The sequence below is a fragment of the Eptesicus fuscus genome, chromosome 2, assembly GCF_027574615.1.
Source record: "Eptesicus fuscus isolate TK198812 chromosome 2, DD_ASM_mEF_20220401, whole genome shotgun sequence".
NCBI lineage: Eukaryota > Metazoa > Chordata > Mammalia > Chiroptera > Vespertilionidae > Eptesicus > Eptesicus fuscus.
The window spans coordinates 86,229,406-86,253,360 of NC_072474.1; the positions used below are offsets into that span (position 1 = coordinate 86,229,406).

Here is a 23,955-nt window from a genome sequence, read left to right on the forward strand (position 1 = left end):
TAGAATAGTGCCTAACGTAAGGGATTATAATGATCACTATTTTCATAGAAAAGACTCATCCCCTTCCATCGTCCACATCATCTCTTCGCTATTAACCACAGCATGAATTTGGAATGAGCTGCATTCACAGAGGAGATTCTGAATGGGGGAGGCAGTGTACATGGAAGAGCTCACATCTGTGATCAAAGGGACATTTTGAACTCTGACTTTGCAAGGGATAGGGATGTGATCTTGCACAAGCCATTGTCCTCTCTGATCTACATTTCTAAACCACGTGTGTGTGTGTGTGCGCGCGCGCGTGCGTGTGTGTGTGTGTGTGTGTGTGTCCCTTGCTTTAAGGATGCCAGGCATGCTAGAAAGAATTGATGGCTTGGGCAGAAGTTGCCTTCCTACAGTTGGTAATTGACTGTTTTTCAGGAAAGTTTTACTTTACCGTCGAATTTAGGACTTTTTATTTTCCTTCCAACAATTTCTTTGGCAGTCTTATTTTTTTGTAGGTTTCATTTTGTTCATTACCAGTAATCTCTGAACATTTTTGTCCAACAGCCTACACCACAGGTGACCTAACTCTTTGCAATCATGTAGCCTTTGCTTAATTTCAGTGTATAATCCATAATTTCCAGGCCTTGTGGGACTGAGCCCTTAAACTGAGGTGTCTGCACTAACCTCGCATGGTCAGTGTCAGAACTGAATGGAATTGTAGGGCACTAAGTTGGTGTCTGAAGAGTTAGAGAATCGGTTGGTGTGGATGAACAAACATACATTTGGTGTCAGAAATGTGAGTAAAAACAGTTCCTAATTATGCCCACCCTGTAAGAGTTTTATACAGTGGTCCACAGTAATTACGAGGAGGGGCTCAGCTACTCACATCCACCTCCCTGAGTCCGCTGCCGCTGGGTTTGGATGCTCCTATGTACTTTACAAGCACTCCTTTCTAGTTTAAGCTTGTTTGGATCTAGCTGTACTCCCTAAAAATGATTTCTCTCTTTATCAAAATCAACCAGGGTCTCCTCAGTGCACACCCATTGGGATAGCTACAATCCTGAAGACAGATAATAAGCATTGTTGAGGATTCGGGGAAATCAGAACTCTCTTGCCTGCTGGGGGAATATAAAGTGGTGCAGACACTTCGGGGAGCACTCTGGCAGTTCCCCCAAAGGCTACACACCGAGTTTCTATATGATTCAGCAATTCTTCTACTAGATACACACCCAATAGAATTGAAAATGTATGTCCACTCAAAAATAAAACTAGCATATCCATAATAACCAAAATGTGAAAATAACCCAAATGTCCATCACCTGATGAATGGATATGTAAAATGTGGTATATCCATACAATGAATATTAGCAATAAGAAAAACAATGAAATACCAATAAATGCTACAACTAGGATGAACCCCGAAAATACTATGCTAGGTGAAAGAAGCCGTCACAGAAGATCATGTTTTATGCGTCCATGTATATGAAATGTCCGAAGTAGATAAATCCATGGAGAGAGAAAGCATGGATGGGGGAAGGGTCGTGGGGTGGGAGGGTTACAGGGAAATGGGGAATGACAGTTAATGGGCATGGAGTTTCTTATTGGAGTGATAAAAATGTTCTAATATTGATTGTGATGATGATGATTGTACATCTGTACAACAATGTGAATATACTTAAAGCTGTTGAGTTGTAAAATTTAAACAGGTTAATAGTATTGTATGTGAGTACTATCTTAATAAAATTGTTCCCCCAAAAGAACCCAGGAATACAGGCTTTGGATCCAGGCTGCTGTGTTCAAGTGGCTGCAGAAGCTCTGGGGCCCTGAGACAGGGTTGGGTGCAAGTACTGCATTTGGAAAAGAATCCCAGGAAGCAGTCGGGAAATAGGGAAGTGAGACAGGGAAGGAAGGAGGGAAAGCCAAAAGGGGGGCCTTACTGAGCGAGTGACAATTGTGGGCAACTGGGACTCGGTCCTGCTGGGACCCCCTGGGAAAGCTGTGGAGACCACAGTTCAGAATCGCTCTCCCACGGGATGAGCAAGCTGGGCTGTTCCTGTGAGTGCTGACTCCCCTGCCTGCTCCACAGAGAGGCCAAACATGCTCCCACAATTGGAGAAAGCCCTTGAAAGATACAGAAACAAAGAGACAGAGAGAGAGAGAGAGAGAGAAAGAGAGAGAGAGAGAGAGAGAGAGAGAGAGAGAGAGAGAGAGAGAGAGAGAGACATCAGCTACTTGAGGTAAGAAGCAGTCAGGGTACATGGGAAAAGGTCCCCAAGCCTACAGGCGACGTCCAGCGTGACTGAGCAGGTGCATTGGCAATACCTGCTGACAGGAATGCTACTTAGTCCTCATCCCTACACTGGGGGAGATAATAGCTCCAATCTCATATGAGTGATGTGAGGATTAATGCGTTAACGCGGTATTGAAGAGAGTCAAACATGCCCACCTCGAATCTTTCTCTATTTCTTTTTTAACTTCTGACTTACCCACAATCCTCCTCCTCTGCATGAGCTTCTAACAAGATAGAGAATGCATTCATCTATTATACGTTTCTAAAAGAAATAGAATCGTCGCTGAGAGGGGTCTTCTTATTAGGCCCCCTTTGAGTTGGATTGACTTTGAATGGCTGCCTTTTGAAATACGCCATCTGTTTTGTTAGCACGGGAGAAAGATGCCCATCCCAGCATGCTCTGTTATCGGAGAACTCTGTCATCTTTCTCAGTCTTGCTGTCCTGTTTCATGGAAACTGTTGGTGGCGTTCAAGCGAGAGAGGTTCATCACAGCACTCTTGTATTTTCCCGTGTCTCCCCCAGTTTTCCCAGACTGTGTTCTGAGGACGGTAGACCCTGGGGAGCTTTCTCTCTGTGAAACGTCTGCAGTCTGGGGATTGAAGCCAACGGCTGCGGTCCCAGGCACTTCTGAGTTCTGCTTCTGTCAAAGGCATTTATATTCAACGTTTCATTGCTCGTGGGTGATTGAAGCAGCCCAGTGAGTGAACTGCTGGGGGGAAATAGGGTTTAAAAAACATACCAATTGTGTTACATCGAGCTCAAGCTGCATTGACTAAAACTTAATTTAAATATCTGTTCACCCAAGAAAATGCCTCTGCTTTGTTTCAGGCTGCGACTCTTCAGTTAACCTGACATTCCACCAATCCAAAACCGCCGTGGATGCCCTCTTCACGTCGCTCCGGGACATTGCCGGAGCTCGGAGTCTCATGAAGCAGTTCAAGTCTGTGTATGTTCCTGGAAACCATACCCACCAGGCAAGTACTAGTACATACGTTATAAAGGAACCATTTCATCTGTGTGGTATTTTTAGGATTCAAAGGGTATAAGAAAAATTTCCACGTTAACCTCTCTAAAATGAGGGATCTGTTCTAGATGAACTCCAAGTCCCTTTCCCGCTCAAAGTTCTGGGTTCCCCTGAATCTAAATGCATTCCAAGCCCAGCAGGTGTGGCTCCATGGTTGAGCACCGACCTATGAACCAGGAGGTCATGGTTCAGTTCCCGGTCAGGGCACATGCCAGGGTTGTGGGCTCAGTCCCCAGTAGGGGGCATGCAGGAGGCAGCCGATCAATGATTCTTTCTCATCATTGATGTTTCTATCTCTCGCTAAAATTAATAAAACATTTTAAAAAATAAATATACAGGCTATGTTAGGCCTGATGTCCTTTAAAAAAAAAAAAAAAAAAAGCATCCCGATGCATTGGTACAGCAGGCTTGATGTAGTGACGTGAGCGCTGGTTTGGGACAGTCAGCACTTTATAACTATGGCTGTCGCAACCTTCATCTGTAACCTTAGGCAAGTCCCTTCCCTTCTTTGTCCCCAGTTTCTACAGATGCCACATGAGGGGCTGGCCTTTGGTGGTTCCCAGGTTTCTGGATCTAAGCAGTCCATAACATTCTGAACAATTAGAATAATAAAATTATCTAATAGTATTATGGCAATGGAAAAAAACGTTGGTGATAGCAAAAGCATTTGTGACTTGAAAGTCCCTCACTGCTCTCTAAGGAGGAGGGGGAGTGTTTGACTGTGAGTAGGAAGATGTAAGGAATCCATGAATAAAGGAGTAATTGCTCTCTAAAAACCCAGCAGGGAGGAGCCAAAGGGAAGCTTCAGGAGTGAAGGAAGACAGGAGCCTGGGGGGCGGGGCAGTCTCTGTTGGATGAGGAAGGAGACCGAAGCCAGGCTCCTGGTCGCCACAATGAGCTTTCAAGGAAGAGCAGGTGTCTCTGGTGGGACAGGTCACTGAGCTTTGCTTGTGCGTGTGAAGGAGCCTTCTCCTCCATCTCCCATGAAATCTTCACTGAAACCCACGCTATTTGCCAAGAGGGAAATGTTTTGTTAGTGAAGACTGACAACTGCAGGATGCTGGCTTTAAGGCAGGCATGTACACGAGAGCAAAGGTGACCCACTGCAGCCTAGCAAAGCCCACACTCTTCCCCCCATACGTTCATAGAGCAGCTGATACTGAAAGAGCACTCCTGCCTTCCATGTTTCCTTTCATTCTCACGACAAGTAAGCCAGAGACATACCGTTATCCAGATCTAGGAAGGCCAAGGGACCTGCCACAGGCACACAGGTGACCAGGGCCAGATGCCAGGACTTGGCTGCCAATGCAAAGTCTCCTCCCTTACTGTACTGTGGTTCTCATGGAGGCTATAGAAATATTGATTGATGGTGCTGACGGGCATCTGAAATCACCCATCAAGGTATAAAAGACCTTAGGAACTGGCACTCAACTTAGAAACACAAGTTCCCATCCTTCATTCAGTGATCTAAAACATCTCTTCCACAAATACAGGTGCAGTCACTCAGATAATTAATTATATGCCATTTTGCTATTACAAAATAGCAATCTTGCCCTAGCCGGTTTGGCTCAGTGAATAGAGCATTGGCCTGCGAAATGAAAGGTCCCAGGTTTGATTCTGGTCAAGGGCACGTGCCCAGGTTGTGGGCTTGATCCCCAGTGGGGGACTTGCAGGAGGCATCCAGTCCATGATTCTCTCTCATCATGGATGTTTCTATTTCTCTCTCCCTGTTCCTTCTTCCTCTCTTAAATCAATAAAAATATATTTTTTAAAATAGCAGTCTTAAATACTGTGGTATAGACTAGTTCCACAAGACATGATAGAACTGATGAAATTTAGAGCAAAGAATGTCAAGATGTGAGTAGATACTAGAGTTGTCAAAGGGGAAAACAAACCACTAAATTAATGAGGTCTTTTCACTGTTATGATCATCATGGTGACTGATTTGGCCAATTTCACATAATTATGCATTCGCTATAAATCTGGGGCATGGTAAGGACAATGATAAGCTTCCTAGACTTCATCTCCCTGCTGCCAACACTCTCATTTCTCCAGACCTCAGAGCCCTGGAAAATGGGTTTTCCCCGGTGAATGAAACATGGGGACAAAGGGCGGGGGGCGGGCAATGTGTGTGTGTATACCTCAAGGGGATTAAATAATGATATAGAGACAGTGGAGTGCTGTGCAACCATGAAAATGAATGGGGTGGATCTAAGTGTCCTGAGCAGAGACTATACTTGAACCCATGTCTCAGGCTCTGCTTCTCAGAAAATTCTAACTAAAACAGAGGTGCATGATCTATTAGGTGAAAAAAAAAAATACATGTTGTAGATCATTCCATAAAGCATCATTCTATTTTGGTTAAAAAATATAATGATAAAAAGTATATGGGTATGTATATTTAGTCAGTCTTTAAATTTTTTGGAAAAATTTGTAATGGGTACTTTGTGAGGGATGGGAAGGGTTGGATGGACAAGGAGGGCCTGTGACTTCTTTCTCTGTATTTGCATATCTAGAGAAAACTATTTGGATGGGATTATGGGTAAATTTTACCTATTTTGGTTTTTTAATATTTTTCAGATTTAAAGAAGCTTTAACTCACAGACAGATTTTGATCTGGTTTGTTCACTGCCATACCCTTAGTGACTAGAGTGGTATCTTGCACATAAGAGATGCTTAATAAGTATTTGTTGGGTGCATCTTGTATGCAATGCACATGTCTTTATTACATATCAGAAGATTTGACGGGACACAAAGTGCGTGTAATTAGAAAAGGACAAATGTTCAGACCAGAATCAGAGTCCAGTTGTGTCTAGTTTTAAAGACAGGTCTTGGCCGGGCAACTTTCTGTCCATTTCTCCTCCCAGTCTGGTCCTCAATCCTGTGGCTCTAGGAAAAAATGTGTGCTTTCTGTCTAGCTGGTTGAGATGTCCAGGCATCCCCAGAATACCTGGCAGAGCTCTAGGCCTGGTCCGGCCCTGGGTTCCGGTCCAGCTCTGAGCAGCACTGCAGATCTGGGCTCTCCCTGGATCTCCGGGCCCCTGCCAGCCCCTCCCTCCCAGTGCAGCCTGCACAAGCTGCCTCTCAGACACCCCTGTGTCTTTTGTTTACACTAGAGGCACCTCTGGTTTAACGTCGTCCTTTAGCCCTTTAGGGAAAAGTGTCCGTCACAGCTCAGATACAGAAAGCAGACATCCCTCTCCTTGTTTCAAGGAGACTGATTTCATACCAAGAATTAAGTACATATAAAATCTCTGGGCTTCCAGAAACGAGTCCTGAACTTCAACACAGACCTGGCCCTCCTCTGGCTCAGACAGGAGCGGGGGTGAGGGGGACCCAGAGGCTGCTGTGGAAGCGCCTGACTGGAGGAGCACACCACCAAAGCTGGAGGCAGAGCCGCGCTCAATGCTTGCCACCCAGTGGGCCAGTGGGTGGGTGGATCCTGGATGGGGGGTCTTATCCAGCATGGATGGTATTTCTTATGTTCTCCATGGTTAGTGAGAGGGAGGTTAGCACAGAGGTTAACAGAACAGTCTGAGACCCTGAGCTATTGGATCCATAGTCCGCCTTTGCCCCCTACTAGCTCTGTTACCTTAGGCAAGTTGCTTCCCCTCTCTGTGCCCGGCTCCTCCTCTGCAGGAAGGAGCTAATAACAGTCGCTCCCCATACAGATGCCCTGAGGATTAGGTGAGTTCATTCACGTAAAGCTCTCGGGACAGGAGCCGACACATAGACCGCACTATGTGAAGGACAAAATAGGCCTTCTCTTTGTCCTCTTTTGTAGCGTTTCGTCTTTTCCTTTGCTAAGGAGATGGGCTACCAGAAAGTGTGGCCCTCAAGCCGACTGTCCCGTTGGCTGCTGTGCGAGGTAGGGGTTCACTGCTGACACCAGTGTGACTGGAAAGGTCCTGTTTGTTCGCAGACACCGTTGACTAGAAACCTAAGCCCCAGTTTTGCTGGTGCAGCGAGTCTTATGCGTTTCGTTTCAACTCTTCCAGTTTAACGGGAGGTCCCGCCTCCTCCCCAGTGCCAGTGCTCGATGGGCTGAGCTCCGCAGCGGCGGCAGCAGGAGGGTATTAGGCATGTCTCAGGGCCAGGAGCTGGCGAGCCCTCTCGGAAAGAAATGCCATGTGGCTCTCGCACGACTTGCTTTGGCAGAGGTTTCGCAGCGCTGTGCTGTGTCGGAGAAAACTTTCCACAGATGCGTGCCGTCTTCTGTGCCTCTGGCATGTTGAACAAGGGCACTGCGAAGCAGCCGTACCCGTGGAGGCTTGTTCCATCCTGTGCCTGGTGAAACGTGGCTCTCGGCGCAGTCTGTCGGCCCGTCTCGGTCACACCCCTGCCCTGGCCACCAGGTGCTCTTTGCCAAGGGCTGCACTCTGTTCTTCCTCCTGGCTCTGCCCCCCGAACCCAGACCTGCTAGTGTCCTTTCTGAAAGAAGCAGCTTGAGCCAGGACTAAACTGGGGTCTGGGAAAGCGGCCGTCCTTCACTGCTTCTAAATGCCTCTGTGAACGCGTGCACCCTAGTACTAGCTCTGGGCTTCCGTGTCCTCAGATTAAAATGGAAGGGACTGCACTCAACAAAATTGTAAGTGCATAATCTGCTTCTACTTTGAAGGATGGATGAATGGAAGGATGGATGGATGGATGGATGGATGGACGGATGGATGGATGGATGGGCAAACCATTTTCTTTAAGAAGATGAAAGGAGAAAATACCTTAGTATAGCAAAAAATAAAAATAAATAACCCATGGAATAGTCAAAGCCATGAGCAGATTTGAACAGATGTTTTTGAACAGTCTGGGATTGAAACAGAATGAATATTGTCTCTACACGTCTACACGTTTTCCCGAGGCGTTGGCTGTTGAGAGTCAATTTGGCAGAAAAGGCAGAAGCATCATCAGGAGCAGGACTGAGTTCCTCGCTGCACCATCACCAACCGGCAAAGCGAGGTCGGCAGCCCTGACCCCTGGGATGTGGCTGTGGTAACAACTCAGGTTTTCTTGGACACTAATCCTGGGCCATCTTTAATGTGCACCAAATTCAAGAAGATATTGGAGTTAAGCTAGTTTCTCAAAATTATCTCTGACGTGCATACTGGCAGAAACTCCTGCTATGTCAATACTTTTCTTCGAGAGCAAGAATCCTCAACAAGTCTTCTAGACCTAATCACACATTATCTCATTCACAAAAGAATAACCATGTACATAGACATAAATATTTTATTTTTCCTAATTTAATTAAATATGGCATTTTTAAAAGTGCAGTTTGTTCTAGAAGAGATACTGGCCATTTAAAGAAAAAGAGTTTCTCATCAGGCAGTTTAGTTTTCAGAAGGAACACTCAGAAGCCACCTGCCTGGGTTCAAATCCTGACTTCACCATTCACCAGCTTTGTGACCTTGAATAAACCAGTTAACTTAAAAAAAAAAAAAAAGAGTTTCTGGTGTAAGATCACTTTTTGTAACTGTAATTATTTCATATGTAATACCCATCGGGAGTCTCTTTGGGCTCTAACAAACCTTCAGACAGCCTCAGGACACTGTCATACAGGGTAATATGATTTTCATGGCCCTAAGCAGCTTTGAGTTTGTGGCCCCCTTCCTCTATAAAAATAAAAAATACCAAACATTTTATTATGCCATTGTATTGGTGTAGAGACAAGTATATAAATAGTATATATCAAAACATTCTCTTTGACCTAAAAGTTAATTTTTTTCTTCTAATTTTAAAAGAAATTACTGTATTTTCATGGGTCCCCAAAAGTCTCACGGGTTCTACACAGGCTCTGTGTGTTGTGTGCCTGGCGGGTAAGTCGGCTCTGTGGTCATAGCCGCCCCTTGGCACCAGTCTGCCCAAGGCAGGGACACAGCTCACCATTGGGAAGCAGCGGGCATTCTCCTTCCCTGGAGTAGTTAGTCCCTGTGACCATGGCTACTCAGTTTGGTCCCGAGGTGACAGCTCAGGAGTGCGGGAACTAGACTCACATTGGGGGCCGGGGGGGGGAGGGGGGTTGTGCGGGGAGAGGAGGGGCAGTTCCCTGCCTTAAAGCCCTGGTCTCCCATAGGAGCCAATTTCTCTGGAACAACTGCACAGTGTAGCTTCCAGCGTCCCTCCAAGGCACGTGCCCAGGTATGCCAGTCGTGCAAGAGTCAACAGACTCAGAGAAGCCCAAAGGTCCGGCCTTCTATCCAGTATTTATAGTCCTCCCAGTCTAATGCAGTTAACCAAGTAGGGGTCACTTTTATCCTAAGCAATCTTGCCTGGCTAGAGTTTGACATTCTTCCCTTATCAGGTTTCCAGGGAAACAGCTAAAAAGTTAACCAAAGGTCAAATTCTTATGCAGAAGGGAAAAGGGTTTAATAGTACTTTGCCTACAACATGCAATTTGTCAGTTGTTAAGGGATTAATTATGTGCATGTTTCAATCCGACTTTACAATATGTCTGCAGCAGAGACAATGTATGTGGACCCCCGAACTCCACTTCTTTTCCCCCTGGCACAGTGAGGCCACCTGTTCCAGAGTCCCTTGCAGGGAAATGTAGGTTTGTGACTAATTCTGGCCAATGAATTATAGTGGGGGTGATACAGATCACTTTCGGGCAGAGCCCCTGAAATCTCTCTGGAAACCCTCCATACTCTCTTTCCTCGTCTGATGATGAGCTGCAAGGGCTGCGGTGGGGACCTCGGGGCCTGAAGGAGTGGAGGAACCTGGTGTCTGAGTGATTGTGGCGGGCACAGACTCCTACTGCCAACACACACTGGATGTGGTGTAAGCAAGGGATAAATGACCAGCAAGATAAAGGAAGGATGAAAATGTCTGTGTCTTTAATTCCTCTCCTCTCCCCACCCCCCAATAAAGGAGAACTGGCAGGGAATGCTTGATTAGGAAAATTAAATTACTATGGTTAACCCTGTTAATGTTGAGACAAACTACACGACTCATCTCCCCTCCGGCCCTTTCTGGCGTGTGAGGGAAACGTTGAGCAGGGCGCTGCGGAAGACATCCTGTCCCCGATCACCACCTTCTCTGTGGTCCTTTCTCAGAAGTGGGTAGCTTCTGGCTGAGTAGAAAATTCCGGGACCACCCGAGGTTTCTCATCTGAGAAGCCACTGCCAAAGCGGTCCGTTCCAGTCAGAGTTCAGGGACAGGATTCGGAGCACAAAGCAATCCAAGCTACACGGCCGAGAGGCAGGAGCCAAAGGTTCTCATTATTAAAACCCTAACTAGAAAATCGAAGAAAGGTGTGGGCTAAGTCACAAAACAAGTACCACTTTGTACCTGAGCGAGTCTTTTCCAAATCTTGCTTATTAAAGGCACAGTGTTAAATGAAAAATAAAAATAAAAATAAATAAAAAATAAATAAATAAAGGCACAGTGTTACTTATTGTTCTGTGCTTAGTTGTTTTTTAATATACTTTTACTGATTTCAGAGAGGAAAGGAGAGGGAGAGAGAGATAGAAACATCAATGATGAGAGAGAATCATTGATCAGCTGCCTCCTGCATGCCCCCCACTGGGGATCGAGCCCACAACCCGGACATGTGCCCTGACCTGGAATCGAACCATGACCTCTTGGTTTATAGGTCAACGCTCATCACTGAGCCACACCGGCCAGGCTGTGCTTAGTTGTTTTGATAAAGAATTGAGATGTCTCTTCTCCATAATATGTAACTTGGGAGCAGTTTAAAGAGATGAGTGTTGAAGTTTAAGAGATCAAATGTCCATGATGACAGGACTCTGAAGACGGTTTACTCAAGGAAGTTTTATAGAATTCAAAGGTCATTCTATGACCTTTATTTTTCGTATCATTGCAAGTATTTATTGGATTACATTGTCCTTCTAGAAGTATACTTGTTAATTCTGGAAATTTTGAAAAAAGAAGAAAATAATATCCCCCACTCCCAGAACCTTGGGTGTGTTTTACTCTATTCTCTTCCATGCACAATCTATTCATTTTCAACAAGTGAAAAAATCCTGTTGCTGTTTGTAGTGGTGTTTTAACTGTGTTTTTATAAAGAAATACATTGAAAAAATAAAAATTAAAAAAGCAATACATTGAAAAGTTTCCCTCCCACGTCTGTCCCTTCTCCAGTCCCCTGTCCCATGATCACTGCTCATGTTAGTCTCTGTATATCACATCAGAGTTTATTTTTTCCGTATTCCAACAAATACACACATGACACATTTCACATAAGTCCAGCCCCATCGTACACTGTTTCTCACCTTGCTTTTTTCACCCACATTTTATTCTGCACCTTCCTTTTTGCCAGGTCAACAGAGGACTTCCCTCTTCCCTTTCATAGCGTCCCCTCCTGTGGATGCATCCCTTTATTGAACAGCTCCCTAATGATAGGCCCTTGAGTTGTTTCCAATCTTTTCTATTACAAACAATAAACAGCTCTTTATGAGCATCATTTACATATATCAGCATATTTATAGGATAAATTCCTACAAGTGGAATAGCTAGGTCAAATGCAATTGTAATATTGATAGGTATTGCCAAATGGCTCTCCACACTAATTGTAGCAATGTACCCTTCCATCAGCCATATCTGAGAGTTTCAATTCATGATGGCCTCATCAAAAGTGTGTTTTCAAACCTATAGATTTTTGCGTGTATGGTAAATTTTTTAAATTTCTCTGGATATAGCTTTATTATGAGGAAGGTTGACGTGTGTGTGTGTGTGTGTGTGTGTGTGTGTGTGTGTGTGTGTTAATTTCTGTCTTATCGGTGTTCCTGCCCAGTGCTTTACTTTCAAAAGCATTAACCTGTGAGATCTCTGGGCATGCAATGGTCTACTTGGCCAATAAACATAAGAAGGCTACACCCCTCAACTGAGCAGTTGCTATTTTTCCCTGCATCTCATCCCTAACAAATGCACCGGTTGCATTCTGGCTAAATTATTGTTTATGATTTTGATAGTAAATGCCCTGCTTTATTTTTAATATATTTTAGGTAAGAAAATAGGAATAAAGGGAAAATAAGAGTAAAAAATAAATGACAGTGAGAAAAGCAAGATGAAGCCAGAGATGAAGTCAATACACCAAATATCCTGGACACTTGCTAAAGGCAGCTCACAGTGTTGGCCAATGCAAAGAGAGAAGCAGTCTCACCGGTGCTCCGTGGGAGCCTGGCTGTTCCGAGCCTGTAACAGACGCAGCAGAGATAGGATAGATTGAGAGAATGCGTTGAGGGAAGTCATTCCTTCTCCCTTTATCCTTTGTGCTCACACTGGGTGCCCTGTGGAACTGGAGCAGCAGAGGCAGCCACAGGACTGGGAGGAAGGTGATCCCACTGATGGGAAGAGATGCGAGGAGGAGCTTGGGAGTACGGAGAGCCAAGGAAAGAGGTGGGGAGCATGCTCAGTTAGACGAGCTGCCTCCCAGTATTACTAAGTGTGGATAGGCTATTCAGGTCACAGAAAAGGAAAGCATTTAGCATTATTTATCAAAAGTTCAACTAAATTCTACTGAAATGTTTACAGTACCACATGGCCTGCCTCTCTTCAGCCCTGACCTCGGTCGAATTCCTTTTTGGCACCTTGGCTGCTTTCTCTGTCCAAGTCCTACTTGGAGCTGAGCTCCGTAGAGGAAGGAGGGAATGCCTTGGGCTTGGACGACAACAAAACATTGTACGAAAACATTTTTTCCGCCCGCTGGTGTGGCTCAGCTGGTGTGAGCGTCAACCCAGGAACCAAGAGGTCACCCGTTTTATTCCCAGTCAGGACACATGTCTGGGTTGTGGGCTCGATCCCAGGTAGGGAGTATGCGGGAGGCAGCCAATCAGCATTTCTATCTCTCTTCTCTGCTCCCTTCCTCTCACTAAAATAAATAAAGACATTTTAAAAAAAGAAAGAAAGAAAACATTTGAGTTCCTAGCAGAAGGAGCATAGTTCTAACAATGTTTAGGAAAACCTGGGGACCATCTTTATGTTCATACCAAATGACAATGCTTTGTTTTCCAGTATACTTCATACATAAAATTATCACTTTCAGTCTTAATTGAAAAACTAGCCATTCTGTGATCATAGCTCTAGGAATGAGAGATTTGCTTCTATAAGGAATATGAGAAACAACAATTAGTGCTGAGGTACTGGGGTGAAAATTTACCAAAAAATCCAATGTTGTTATAATTGCCTTTTCACACACAAAATCATAGCCTTGGCTCAGTATCAAAATAACCTTGTTTTGTTTCCTTGGGTGCCGATAAAGCCATCCTCTGTCCAGACAAACCCTGTTGCTCACAGCGCAATATTTTATCCTTCCAGGCATCCTACAAGCCGTTGCTGAAGCAGGTTGTGGAGGAAATATTTGATCCCGAAAGGCCAGATCCTGTTGATATTGAGCACATGTCGTCAGGCCTCACTGACCTCCTCAAGACTGGATTTAGCATGTTCATGAAGGTAAAGCTGCCGCAGAGAGGTCATCCTGAATGGAATGCTATCTTTGCCGGCATGAAAATGCTGGCACCCCTTCACCCGCCGGGTGCCACATAAGATACCATGCAGTGTTTTGACTCTTCTGAAACCAGGTGCAATCTTCACTTAACTTTTGGTTAAGAGCAGCCTGCCCTTCCAGCCTCCTCCGGTTTCTTTTGATGTACGCACTGGGATCTTTCCTGGTTGATATGTGAAGACACAGCCCTTCAGGGCAGGGTAGCACTGCTGAAAATGTTTCTCCTGCCTGGCCACATTTCCATGCCACAGGAATCCATGTACCATTCTGCTGTTCTTAATTAATAACAGTCTGCTGTTATTAGTTCTAGAACTTATTATGCAGGATAATGAGTAACTTTGCTCAGTCATATGGGTAGCATCACCCCAAAACCCATTTTTTCACCTTTTTCACCCAATCCTTCAACCCCCATCCCCTCTGACAGTTGTCAGTCAGTCTGTTCTCTGTATCTATGAGTCTGTTTACGTTTTGTCAGTTTATTTTGTTTGTTAGATTCCACATGTAAGTGAAATCATATGGTATTTGTCTTTCTCTGACTGGCTTATTTCACTAGCATAATAATCTCCAGGTCCATCCATGCTGTCACAAAAGGTAAGACTTCCTTCTTTTTATGACTGAGTAGTATTCCATTGTGTAAATGTACCATAGCTTTTTTATTTACTCATCTACTGATGGGCACTTGGGCTGCTTCCAAATCTTTTTTGTTTGTTTTTTGTTTTTGTTGTTAATCCTCACCCAAGGGTATTTTTCCATTGATTTTTAGAGAGAGTGGAAGGAAGGGAAAGAGAGGGGCAAACATCAATGTGAGAAAGACACATGGATTGGTTGCCTTCTCATGCCCTGATCAGGGCCAGAAATCGAGTCTGAAACCAGCGTACATGCCCTTGACCAGAATCGAACCTGGGACCCTTCAGTCCGCAGGCCAACACTCTGTCCACTGAGCCAAACCGGCTGGGGCTGCTTCCAAGTCTCAGCTGTTGTAAGTAAGGTTGCAGTGAACACAGTGGTGCATATATTCTTTCGAATTAGTGTTTCGGTTTCTTCAGACATATTCCCAGAAGTGGAATAGCTGGGTCATAAGGCAATTCCATTTTCAATTTTTTGAGGTAACTTCATACTGCTTTCCACGGTGGCTGCTTCAATCTGCGTTTAAAAATGACTTGTTTGGGCCCACACATTCCCAGTTGACAAGTGCTAGGGTTTCTCTGGCTAATAGCGAGGGCAGGTCAAAAATCACTGCACAGCCTTTGCAGTGGGGATGAAAGGAGCAGAAGTACACAGATGCGATCTATTTTTAACCCACTGTAAAGTTTCTGAATCTAAAAGGATCGAAATCAGATTACAGGCTGACCTCCCAGTCTGTGCCAGGATTTCAGTTGTAATAACTCTTGGAAATAACAGAATGTTTTGCCAGCTTCAAAGCGTCTTTGAAATCATGAATTAATCTACACAGAGTTCATATGTGCATCTGCCAGGAGAACTGGTCCACCCCGAAGCCAGAGGACAGAAGCCAGACAGTCAGACTCTAAACCGCACAGTTCACGGCCGGAATGGACGTGCCGATCTCCTTCCTGCTGTTCCCAATGATCAGCAGCTTCTGCTGCAACGAGTGCTGGTGAAGTGTGTGTGTGTGTGTGTGTGTGTGTGTGTGTGTGTGTGTGTGTGTGTGTTAAATAATGCAGCACAGATCAGCTTCCCAAAGTTGTTCTGAGGCTCCGGTGTTGAGGGTAGCCCAGGGCTGTTCAGTGGCCCTTCATGACGGCTGGTTCACACAGAAACTTCCAGGCTAGACATGGCCTCTGACCTTCTCCGCTGGAACACCCTCTTCCTCCCTCAGAAGCTTGGCCCTCACCCTGAAGAGAGACTACAGTCACCAGCGTGGACCTTCAGGCCTGGTCAGTGAGGTCTGAGGCTGGCCCCGGGGGCTGTGTGTCCTTTCCCAGGCAGGCGGCTGCCTTCACGGTCTGGCCAAGGGCACACCTGGAGCTCGGACCACCTGCACCCTGCTCGCCACGCGAGTTTCTCATTTGTAGAGAGGCCAGTGTGCATGGGAGAAGGCCCTGACTCGCTCTTTGCCCAGCGATGTTCCACAGAAGAACTTGCTCCTTAGCAAAAGGACCGGTGACCCAGTATGTTTGAGAAACCCTGGGTTAAACAGCAAATCAAGGCAAAATGTTTGCCGCTGGGCGTCGCAGTGCCTTAATGTGCTCAGGGACTGCGCAGCGCTGCAGGCCCAGGTAGGAGGACCGTCCGCTGGTGGATTCCATCGCCGTTTCGTGAACCATCAGACGCCACATTGTGAAGTCACCCGTTTAAGTGCTGCGGAGTGTTTCTGCCGCTCTCCCCGCGGTCACACACGTCACGGTCCCAGGGTGGGCTTTGCTTAGGAAGACGGCAGAACCCTCCTGGGCCCCACTAGACCGCTGTGCTCCTCCCCTTCAAGCCTCCCCAGTTGGGGTCATAAAGAAACCCTCCTGCACACCAAGACCCATCTCTCAGGAGGCTTCCAAGTCATGGGTTTAAGGGAAAAGAATGTGTGTTCTCCCAGCAGCTGTCAGGATCCATCCCGGCCCTCGGCCCCCAGCCCCCAGCCCCCAGCTGCTGGGCCTCTGCTCTCTGTTGCCAGGGGCGCCTCATCTGCCTACAGGGGGTGGGAGAGTCTCGGAGGGCTGGCCGAAGAGCCCTCCCGTCCCAGAGAGGAGATGCAGGAGGCAGGCGAATCCCACGTGGTTGTGGCTTCTTACCAGCCCCCCGGTCCTGCTTTCCACTGTTTCTCACTTAAGGCCCAACGTTATGCAGCCAGCCTGTGCTCAGCATGTATCCTGGGCCCAGCCATTCTTGTATGTTAACCTCACATCAATCCTAGGAGGTAGGTTCTATCGGTACCCCTGCTTTCCCACTGGGGAAACTGAGCCCTGAAAGCTTAAGCAGGAGGCGTGAACCCGTACTCTTCTCTGTCCTCAGGTGTTTTCCAGGAGAGCACCCAGGAGATGGGACGCCAGGATCTGGCCCCGGCCAGTCTTACTCCCAAGCCCCTGCTCCTCACCACGTGCTTTGGCTCCAGGATGCTTCAGGCGTTTTCTTGGAAGTTAAATATTCATGTATCATTAATTCTTTTCTTCATGATGACTCGTTAGCACAGATATTTTCCCCCTCCCGTGTCTGTGCAGCTCATGAATTAATTCCATGCCTACAATGGCCATCGAGGCGGCCAGTGTGAGGGATATCTCCCAGGGCATCTGCTGGCACCATGTCTGCTCTCCTGGGACTTGGCCCCACCGCTCACTGGCAGTGCGCAGCCCCACCCCACCCAACCTCTGCCAGGAGAAGACATCTGTGTTTTGGCATTGAGCTGCCTCTTCACGTCACATCTCTGTATCAATAGTCATTGCTTTCTTGACACTTGCTGGCCCACTCTTTTCCTCCAGGGCCTACTCCCCCCCTCCCATCTCCCCGCCCTTCCCCCCCGGCCGCCATCCCCCACTCAAGACTCACTGAATGGATGCTGAGCCTGAAAGAAGCAAAAAGACAGAGCCAAAAAGAAAAAAAAAAAACCAAAAAATAAATAAATAAATAAAAACAAAAAAGAAGAAAAAAGAAAAAAAAAAGACAGAGCCAGATGAAAGGCAGGCGTCCCTGCGGGATCCTTGTGCTCAGGGAACTTCAGGGAGCTCTAGAGCTGGGCTACCCTGTCCCTGGACTCCCCGCTGGTGTCACAGGTGACGTTAGTTCACGTCGCCCAGGGGCAGTATCTGTAGACGATGATGTGGCTGAGGGCCATTGAGAAGCTGGTGAGAGATGTGCTAGGAAATGGTAGACTTTCCCACAGGTGAGCTGCAGGTGCCCCACGACTGGTAACAAAAAGAACATAGGAGAAGGTTTCCCAGGCCCCTAACGCATGTCTTCTTCAGGGCTCCATACCTTTCACACACACCTCTGTGGCTTCATTTACACATTGTTTTATAACGATACACGTTGGGTATCTTTTCCCAGTGTTTTCTAGCTGCACAACTTGATCCGCTGCACAGTAGGGATCAAGATATCAATTCATTGGCCTCGGCCAGTTTGGCTCAGTAGTTAGAGCATCGGCCGGAGGACTGAATGGTTTCGGGTTCTATTTCAGTTGCAGGCTCGATCCCCGGCCCTGGTTGGGGCACATGGGGGAGGCAACCAGTGATGTGTCGCTCACATCAATGTTTCTCTCTCTGTGTCTCTCCCCCTCTCTTCTACTCTCTAAAAATCAATGGAAAAAATATCCTCAGGTGAGGATTAACAACAACAAAAGATACCAATTCATTGGACTGTAATCACTTTTTTTAAAGAAAAAAACAAACAAAACAAAACAGACTAGCAAGGCGAAACAGAACAACCCAGTGCCTACATACACGCATATGATTTAAATGTATCTCTCACAATAGGCCACAATCAAAAAAAAGAACGTGCAAACTGTGGCTGGGAGAATGGAGGGCTGATCTAGGTCTATTTATTTCTGCCTCCTCAACACGTAGGCCAAGTCCCCATGGCTTTACACACAGCAGGCGCTCGCTGAAGGTCTGGAGGGTGGCCCCAGTGGTCAGTTAGAGTCATTGGCTCCTTGTTACGACTTTCTGCCCTTAACACATTGCGGACCAGTAGTTTTATTGCTAGCTTTACCCAGTGGCCAGATAAGTTTCTATTGAACCAGTACAAAAACGTTTTACATAAATGTTAAAGGCACGCTTTAAAATTAAATACCCATTGCATTTTGAAGTTTATTTATTACATGTCCTTACAAGCTAATATCTTTTTAAAGTGTGATACTTTGTAAAACACTGTGTAATATGAAGTGGAACTAAACAAAGCTGGCAAATTCTCGTGATCCGTCCTCAGTGTGTTAACCAAAAGCTGCATTTCAACAACTTCACAGGGGGTAGATCAGTCAACTCCAGTGACCCTCAAAGGAATCCCTGACCCTCCTTTCCAGCTGCTAAACTAGGCGAAGCTGGTCATTGTCTTGTCCTTACGTAACCCCAGAGAGGCAGCGGCCACTCGCTCCTACTCACCGCCGTGCTGCCAGGTGCGTGGGGGAGGCGGACGCCTGACTCCACCTCCGTCAAGGAAACCTGCGGTCTCTGCTCCTGTCCACACACAGCTGCAGACCCCTTCTCCAGCCTCTTCGTCTCTAGGGAACAGAGAGAAGCAAAGGGCTGGTTCTGTCGTGTGAGAGATGTCCTCACAGGTGGTTAGGCAGCAGGATGAGTGTTCCGGGGGGAGGTTGGGGGCCTCTTTTCTATTTAACATCTGTCATGATTTTGTCTGGTTTTGTAAATAATAGAAGGCCAACTCGTATCCGCTGCCTAACAGCAGTCACTTCATTCTGCCGCTTAGGTCTGTTTACAGGAGGCCAGAGAGAGCAGTCGTAACACGTCCGCGTCAGACTGTCTGGCTTAGAACTAGCTGTGTGACTTGGGTGCATCCCTTAACCTCTCTGGGCCTCCGTTTCCTCATCTGTGAAATGGGGATGATAACAGTACCCACTGTGTAGGTTGTTCTGAGAATTAAATGAGTTGATGCATCCAGAGCACTCGGGACAGTGCCTGGCCTACAGTACGTGCTGGTTAAGTATTTCCTACTCCCCTTGTTATGAGTTTGTGATCCTGGCCAGACTGTGACGCTGGAGAAAAGTCCGCCTTGAGTAACTTGGTGTCCCTGTGCAGAGCCAGTGCGTAGGCCGTTGGTGCCTACAGACCAACTGCTGAGTGGACAAGTGACTTAAATAGCAGAGAACAGGCGCCCAAGGGTTTCAGGTTTCACTATGGATGTGCTGTTGCCAGAGAGACATGGCATCTAACGTTCTTTCTGTTGGGCCGGTGGAAGCCATGTTTGTAAGGCTGCGATGTGTTTCTCCAGACAGACCCCTTCTTCTCCACCGTGTGCCCAGCCTGTTGATACCCCCAGTCTCGGGGGACATAACCTGTGCCTCCTGGGGCCAGCTGTAGGGAGCTGGTGAAATTCCGTGCATGGACCGTGACAAGACGATTCAAGGGGATAGAGGCCAGCAGGGCCAGACCCTGGCCACTCAGGACACAGACTCCGCCGGGAACACTCCGGAAGCATGGTCTCGTGTGCTGGGAGAGAGCACGGGCTCGGCCCTCCTCACAGCCTCCGCGCTGAGGGGCACTGGAGGCCTCCATCCCAGACACTGGGAAGTGGCTCGCAGACGTCCATCTCATTCATGTAAATGTCTGCAGCCAGTGAAAGTTAAGAAAAATGCCTGTGAATCTAAGATTTTCTGCATCAAGTAAATCCTCTGGAAGAGGGAAGTCAGAGCAGCTGGATTCTGCCCTTACTAAAGTCAGAACCGTGTTTGCATCATACTGCAACTTGCTAAAATTGCTCTCTGTATTGCTTTAGCATGAACTTCTATATACATCACTGTCCAGGGAAGTCCTTCATCCCCCCGTTCTGGTGATCTATTGCTGCATAAGAAGCCGTCTCCAAACACTGGCTTAAGATAATATTGATCATTTATCCTGTTCATGAAGCTGTACTCTGGGCAGAGGTCAACAGGGAGGGATTCCCCTCCAAGCTGGCGCGTTCACAAGTTGATGCTGAGTGTGGGCGGGTAGCCCAGCCCAGCCTGGCAGCTAAGGGACTCAGTTCCTCCCACGTAGGCCTCCCCATGTGGCCTGAGCTTCCTCACAGCATGGCAGCTGTGTTCCAAGGACAAGGGACTAGAGGCCAGCAAGACCAGACTCCTGAGAGAGTGCACCAGGGGGAAGCCCTCAGAAGCCTCACAGCATCTCTCCCACAGAATCCATGTGTGCAGGCAGGCCCAGTGCGCCCACAGGGTCGTGGGGAGGGGACACACTCTTTCCTTTGAGAAGAGAGCAAGAGCATGAGGAGCAGAAAATATTCTTGTGGCCACTTTTGGGAAATACAGTATATACTCCACCTAAATATACGTTTGACTGTCCAGCTCGGCAAGGAAGGTGTTTGGTGGAGTCTCAGAGTTTTCCCTAAAACCTAGAGGATGGCAAATTCACTTACACTTCAGACCTGGTTTTAAGGCGAGTCCCCAAAGGCTTTGGTAATGAAAGACCTGTCTGCTCTTTGCCCATAATCTTTTTTTAAATAATATAATCTCAAGAAAGAAAAGAAAGGAAGGAAGGAAGGAAGGAAGGAAGGAAGGAAGGAAGGAAGAAAGAAAGAAAGAAAGAAAGAAAGAAAGAAAGAAAGAAAGAAAGAAGAGAGAGAGAAAGAGAAAGGAAGGAAGGAAGGAAGGAAGGAAGGAAGGAAGGAAGGAAGGAAGGAGGGAGGGAGGGAGGGAGGGAGGGAGGGAGGAAGGAAGGAAGGAAGGAAGGAGGAAGGAAGGAAGGAAAGAAGGAAGGAAGGAAGGAAGGAAAAGGAAGGAAGGAAGGAGGGAGGGAGGGAGGGAGGAAAGGAAGGAAGGAAGGAAGGAAGGAAGGAAGGAAGGAAGGAAGAAGAAAGGAAGGAAGGAAGGAAGGAAGGAAGGAAGGAAGGAAGGAAGGAAGGAGGGAAGGGAAGGAAGGAAGGAAGGAAGGAAGGAAGGAAGAAAGAAAGAAAGAAAGAAAGAAAGAAAGAAAGAAAGAAAGAGAGAGAAAGAGAGAAGGAAGGAAGGAAAAGGAAGGAAGGAAGGAAGGAAGGAAGGAAGGAAGAGGGAGGGAGGGAGGGAGGGAGGAAGGAAGGAAGGAAGGAGGAAGGAAGGAAGGAAAGAAGGAAGGAAGGAAGGAAGGAAGGAAGGAAAAGGAAGGAAGGAAGGAAGGAAGGAGGGAGGGAGGAGGGAGGAAAGGAAGGAAGGAAGGAAGGAAGGAAGAAAGGAAGGAAGGAAGGAAGGAAGGAAGGAAGGAAGGAAGAAGGGGGAAGGAAGGAAGGAAGGAAGGAAGGAAGGAAGGAAGGAAGGAAGGAAAGAAGAAAAGAAGAAAGGAAGGAAGGAAGGAAAGGAAGGAAGGAAGGAAGGAAGGAAGGAAGGAAGGAAGGAAGGAAGGAAGGAAGAACCGGGCAGAGGAGTGAGTGATAAGAAACTGAGCTGCAGGACCGTCCTCTCCCCAGCTCACTCCATGGAGCCCTGTAAGGTAATGCAGGGGAGAAGAGTGAGCGTGCCCATGAGATCATTCTTCATGCTTCTCTAAGAAAGTGTTTCAAGCCAGCCAAATGCACTCCTCAGCCAGAAGGACTGTGGTTAGCCACATAAAGCTGGGCTTCAAAGGGCAGTGCCCTAGGGGGAGGGGGAATCAAGCTGGAGAGAAGCCGCTCTGGCAGAACCTGGCGTTCTTCAAACAGCCAATCTTCTCTGCAAACGCCTGTTCCCGGAGCACCTTGATCTCCTTACAGGAAAGCTCGATAGTGATCTAATAAATAAACCGAAACATACCTTCCCCCTCACTACAACGTTAATTTAATTTAAAACTAGCGTGTCTAATGGGCAGCACTTTTAAAATGCGTTTCTGGAATTTGTGGTTTGGGTTTCAGTCTCCTGAAAATAATATATTTTATATCTACTCCATGTGTTTGGACCCCAGCTTGTTTTGACTAACGGACATGATTTGTCAAGATGTTTCCTCCGCTGGACTTGGCGTGAGGAGGGTGGTTTTATCTGAAAATTGCATGAGGCCGTTTTATTTCTTTTTATGTGTGTTTTTAAGAAGTTTTTTGTTTTGTTGTTCCATCTCTTATGTGGCCATGCTTAATTGGGAAAAAATAAAAGGTTTCTGAAAGAGTCCAAGAGGACCCTGGGCTGGCCTCTGGGCCCTTCATCTGAGCTCATCTGAGAGCGTCCTCGCCTTGGGGGCAATCGGAAAGGGCCACAAGGAAACACAGAGCAACTGCTCAGAGGCCCTGAGAAGCTGGTGGTGGAGAGGCGGGGTGGGAGCTGAAACCCTCTCGTTGCAATTAAAATGCCAACAAATTGCACTAACGGAATCAGAGAAAGGATCGTTTGCTGCGAGGACCAAGCATGTCTCGGGGAACCTAGGGCAGCGATGCGGCGGCCTCGGGAAGCCTGGGATTGGGAACTGGGAAGCCAGCGGGAAACCAGGCGGTCCTTTGAGACCTGCTCCAGCCTGCAAAGACGCTGAGAGCAGGCCAGCATGCTGCTGGTGCTTACTCGGTATTAGCTGAATGAACGACTGGAGAGCTAGTCCACAGCTTTCGGTTCTTACAAGCTAAGCTTTGATTCAGCCTTGTCTTTCTTAGGTCAAGTCTTGATTCCCAAGGAAGGATCTAGAGTTGGCCCCGCCTGGGTCGGAGATCCATTCTTGGACCATTATTCAACCATGGTTGAGGGGCAGGATCACGCTGTAACTACCTGGCTGCCAGTGGCCCATGCCCTAACCATGGGGATCGGGAGACTGTCCACATCTGTTTGAAAGACCTGCAGAAGCGCCCACAGCAGGGGTGGAGTACGCTGTGGGGGTGAAGGGCAAAAATCATGAGCATCCGGTGAAATGTGACGTCAGATCCTTGGACCGACTGCGAGAGCTGGACATGCCTGGAGGTCACCTAGCCCGGCCCCTCATTGTTGACACAAGAAGAACAAGACTCAGAGATGAACTGTTGGCTTCGGCCAATTACACTTCATGGTCTTTCTGACCAGAGGAAAACATCTCAGCGTTGTGTGTTGGTTGACTAAATAAGTACAGGTTCTAGAATTTCCATTTGCAACACTATCTATAACCATTGTTTTTATTTTCCTCTTCTTAATTATACTCCATGCTATGAGGTCGGGGTTGATTTTTGTCTAACATTAGCTAAATATGATCCATAAGTTCTAGTGAGATGGGCTTTGGTAGAAATCATTCAGCGGCCAAAACCGGTTTGGCTCAGTGGATGGAACATCGGTCTGCGGACTGAAGGGTCCCAGGTTCGATTCCGATGAAGGGCATGTACCTTGGTTGCAGGCACATCCCCAGTAGGAGGTGTGCAGGAGGCAGCTGATCGATGTTTCTCTCTCATCAATGTTTCTAACTCTCTGTCCCTCTTCCTTCCTCTCTGTAAAAAGTAAATAATATATATATTTTTTTTTAAAGAAATCATTCAACAAAAACAAAAAAAAACCCTTGGTTTTGACAGTCTATGAACTTTGCTGGTGAGCAGTCACGGAGAGCCTGGTTTGTGCGCTCCTCACCGTGGTGCATAAAGAAGATATAGAGACAAACTAGATATCCTCCCTGCCGTGGCATAGATTACCCCGTGGAGCTGAC

At 47.0% G+C, this 23,955-nt stretch overlaps 1 protein-coding gene across 1 annotated transcript in view; it reads left to right on the forward strand.

The window, feature by feature from the left end:
* Window positions 1-23,955, forward strand: part of SCFD2 (sec1 family domain containing 2) — a 326,381-nt gene that overhangs the window by 287,920 nt on the left and 14,506 nt on the right. Inside the window, exons 6-7 of the mRNA XM_008140306.3 lie at window positions 3,102-3,247; window positions 13,567-13,701. Of these exons, the coding sequence (XP_008138528.2) occupies window positions 3,102-3,247; window positions 13,567-13,701 (281 nt within the window). The remainder of the gene's footprint in view (window positions 1-3,101; window positions 3,248-13,566; window positions 13,702-23,955) is intronic.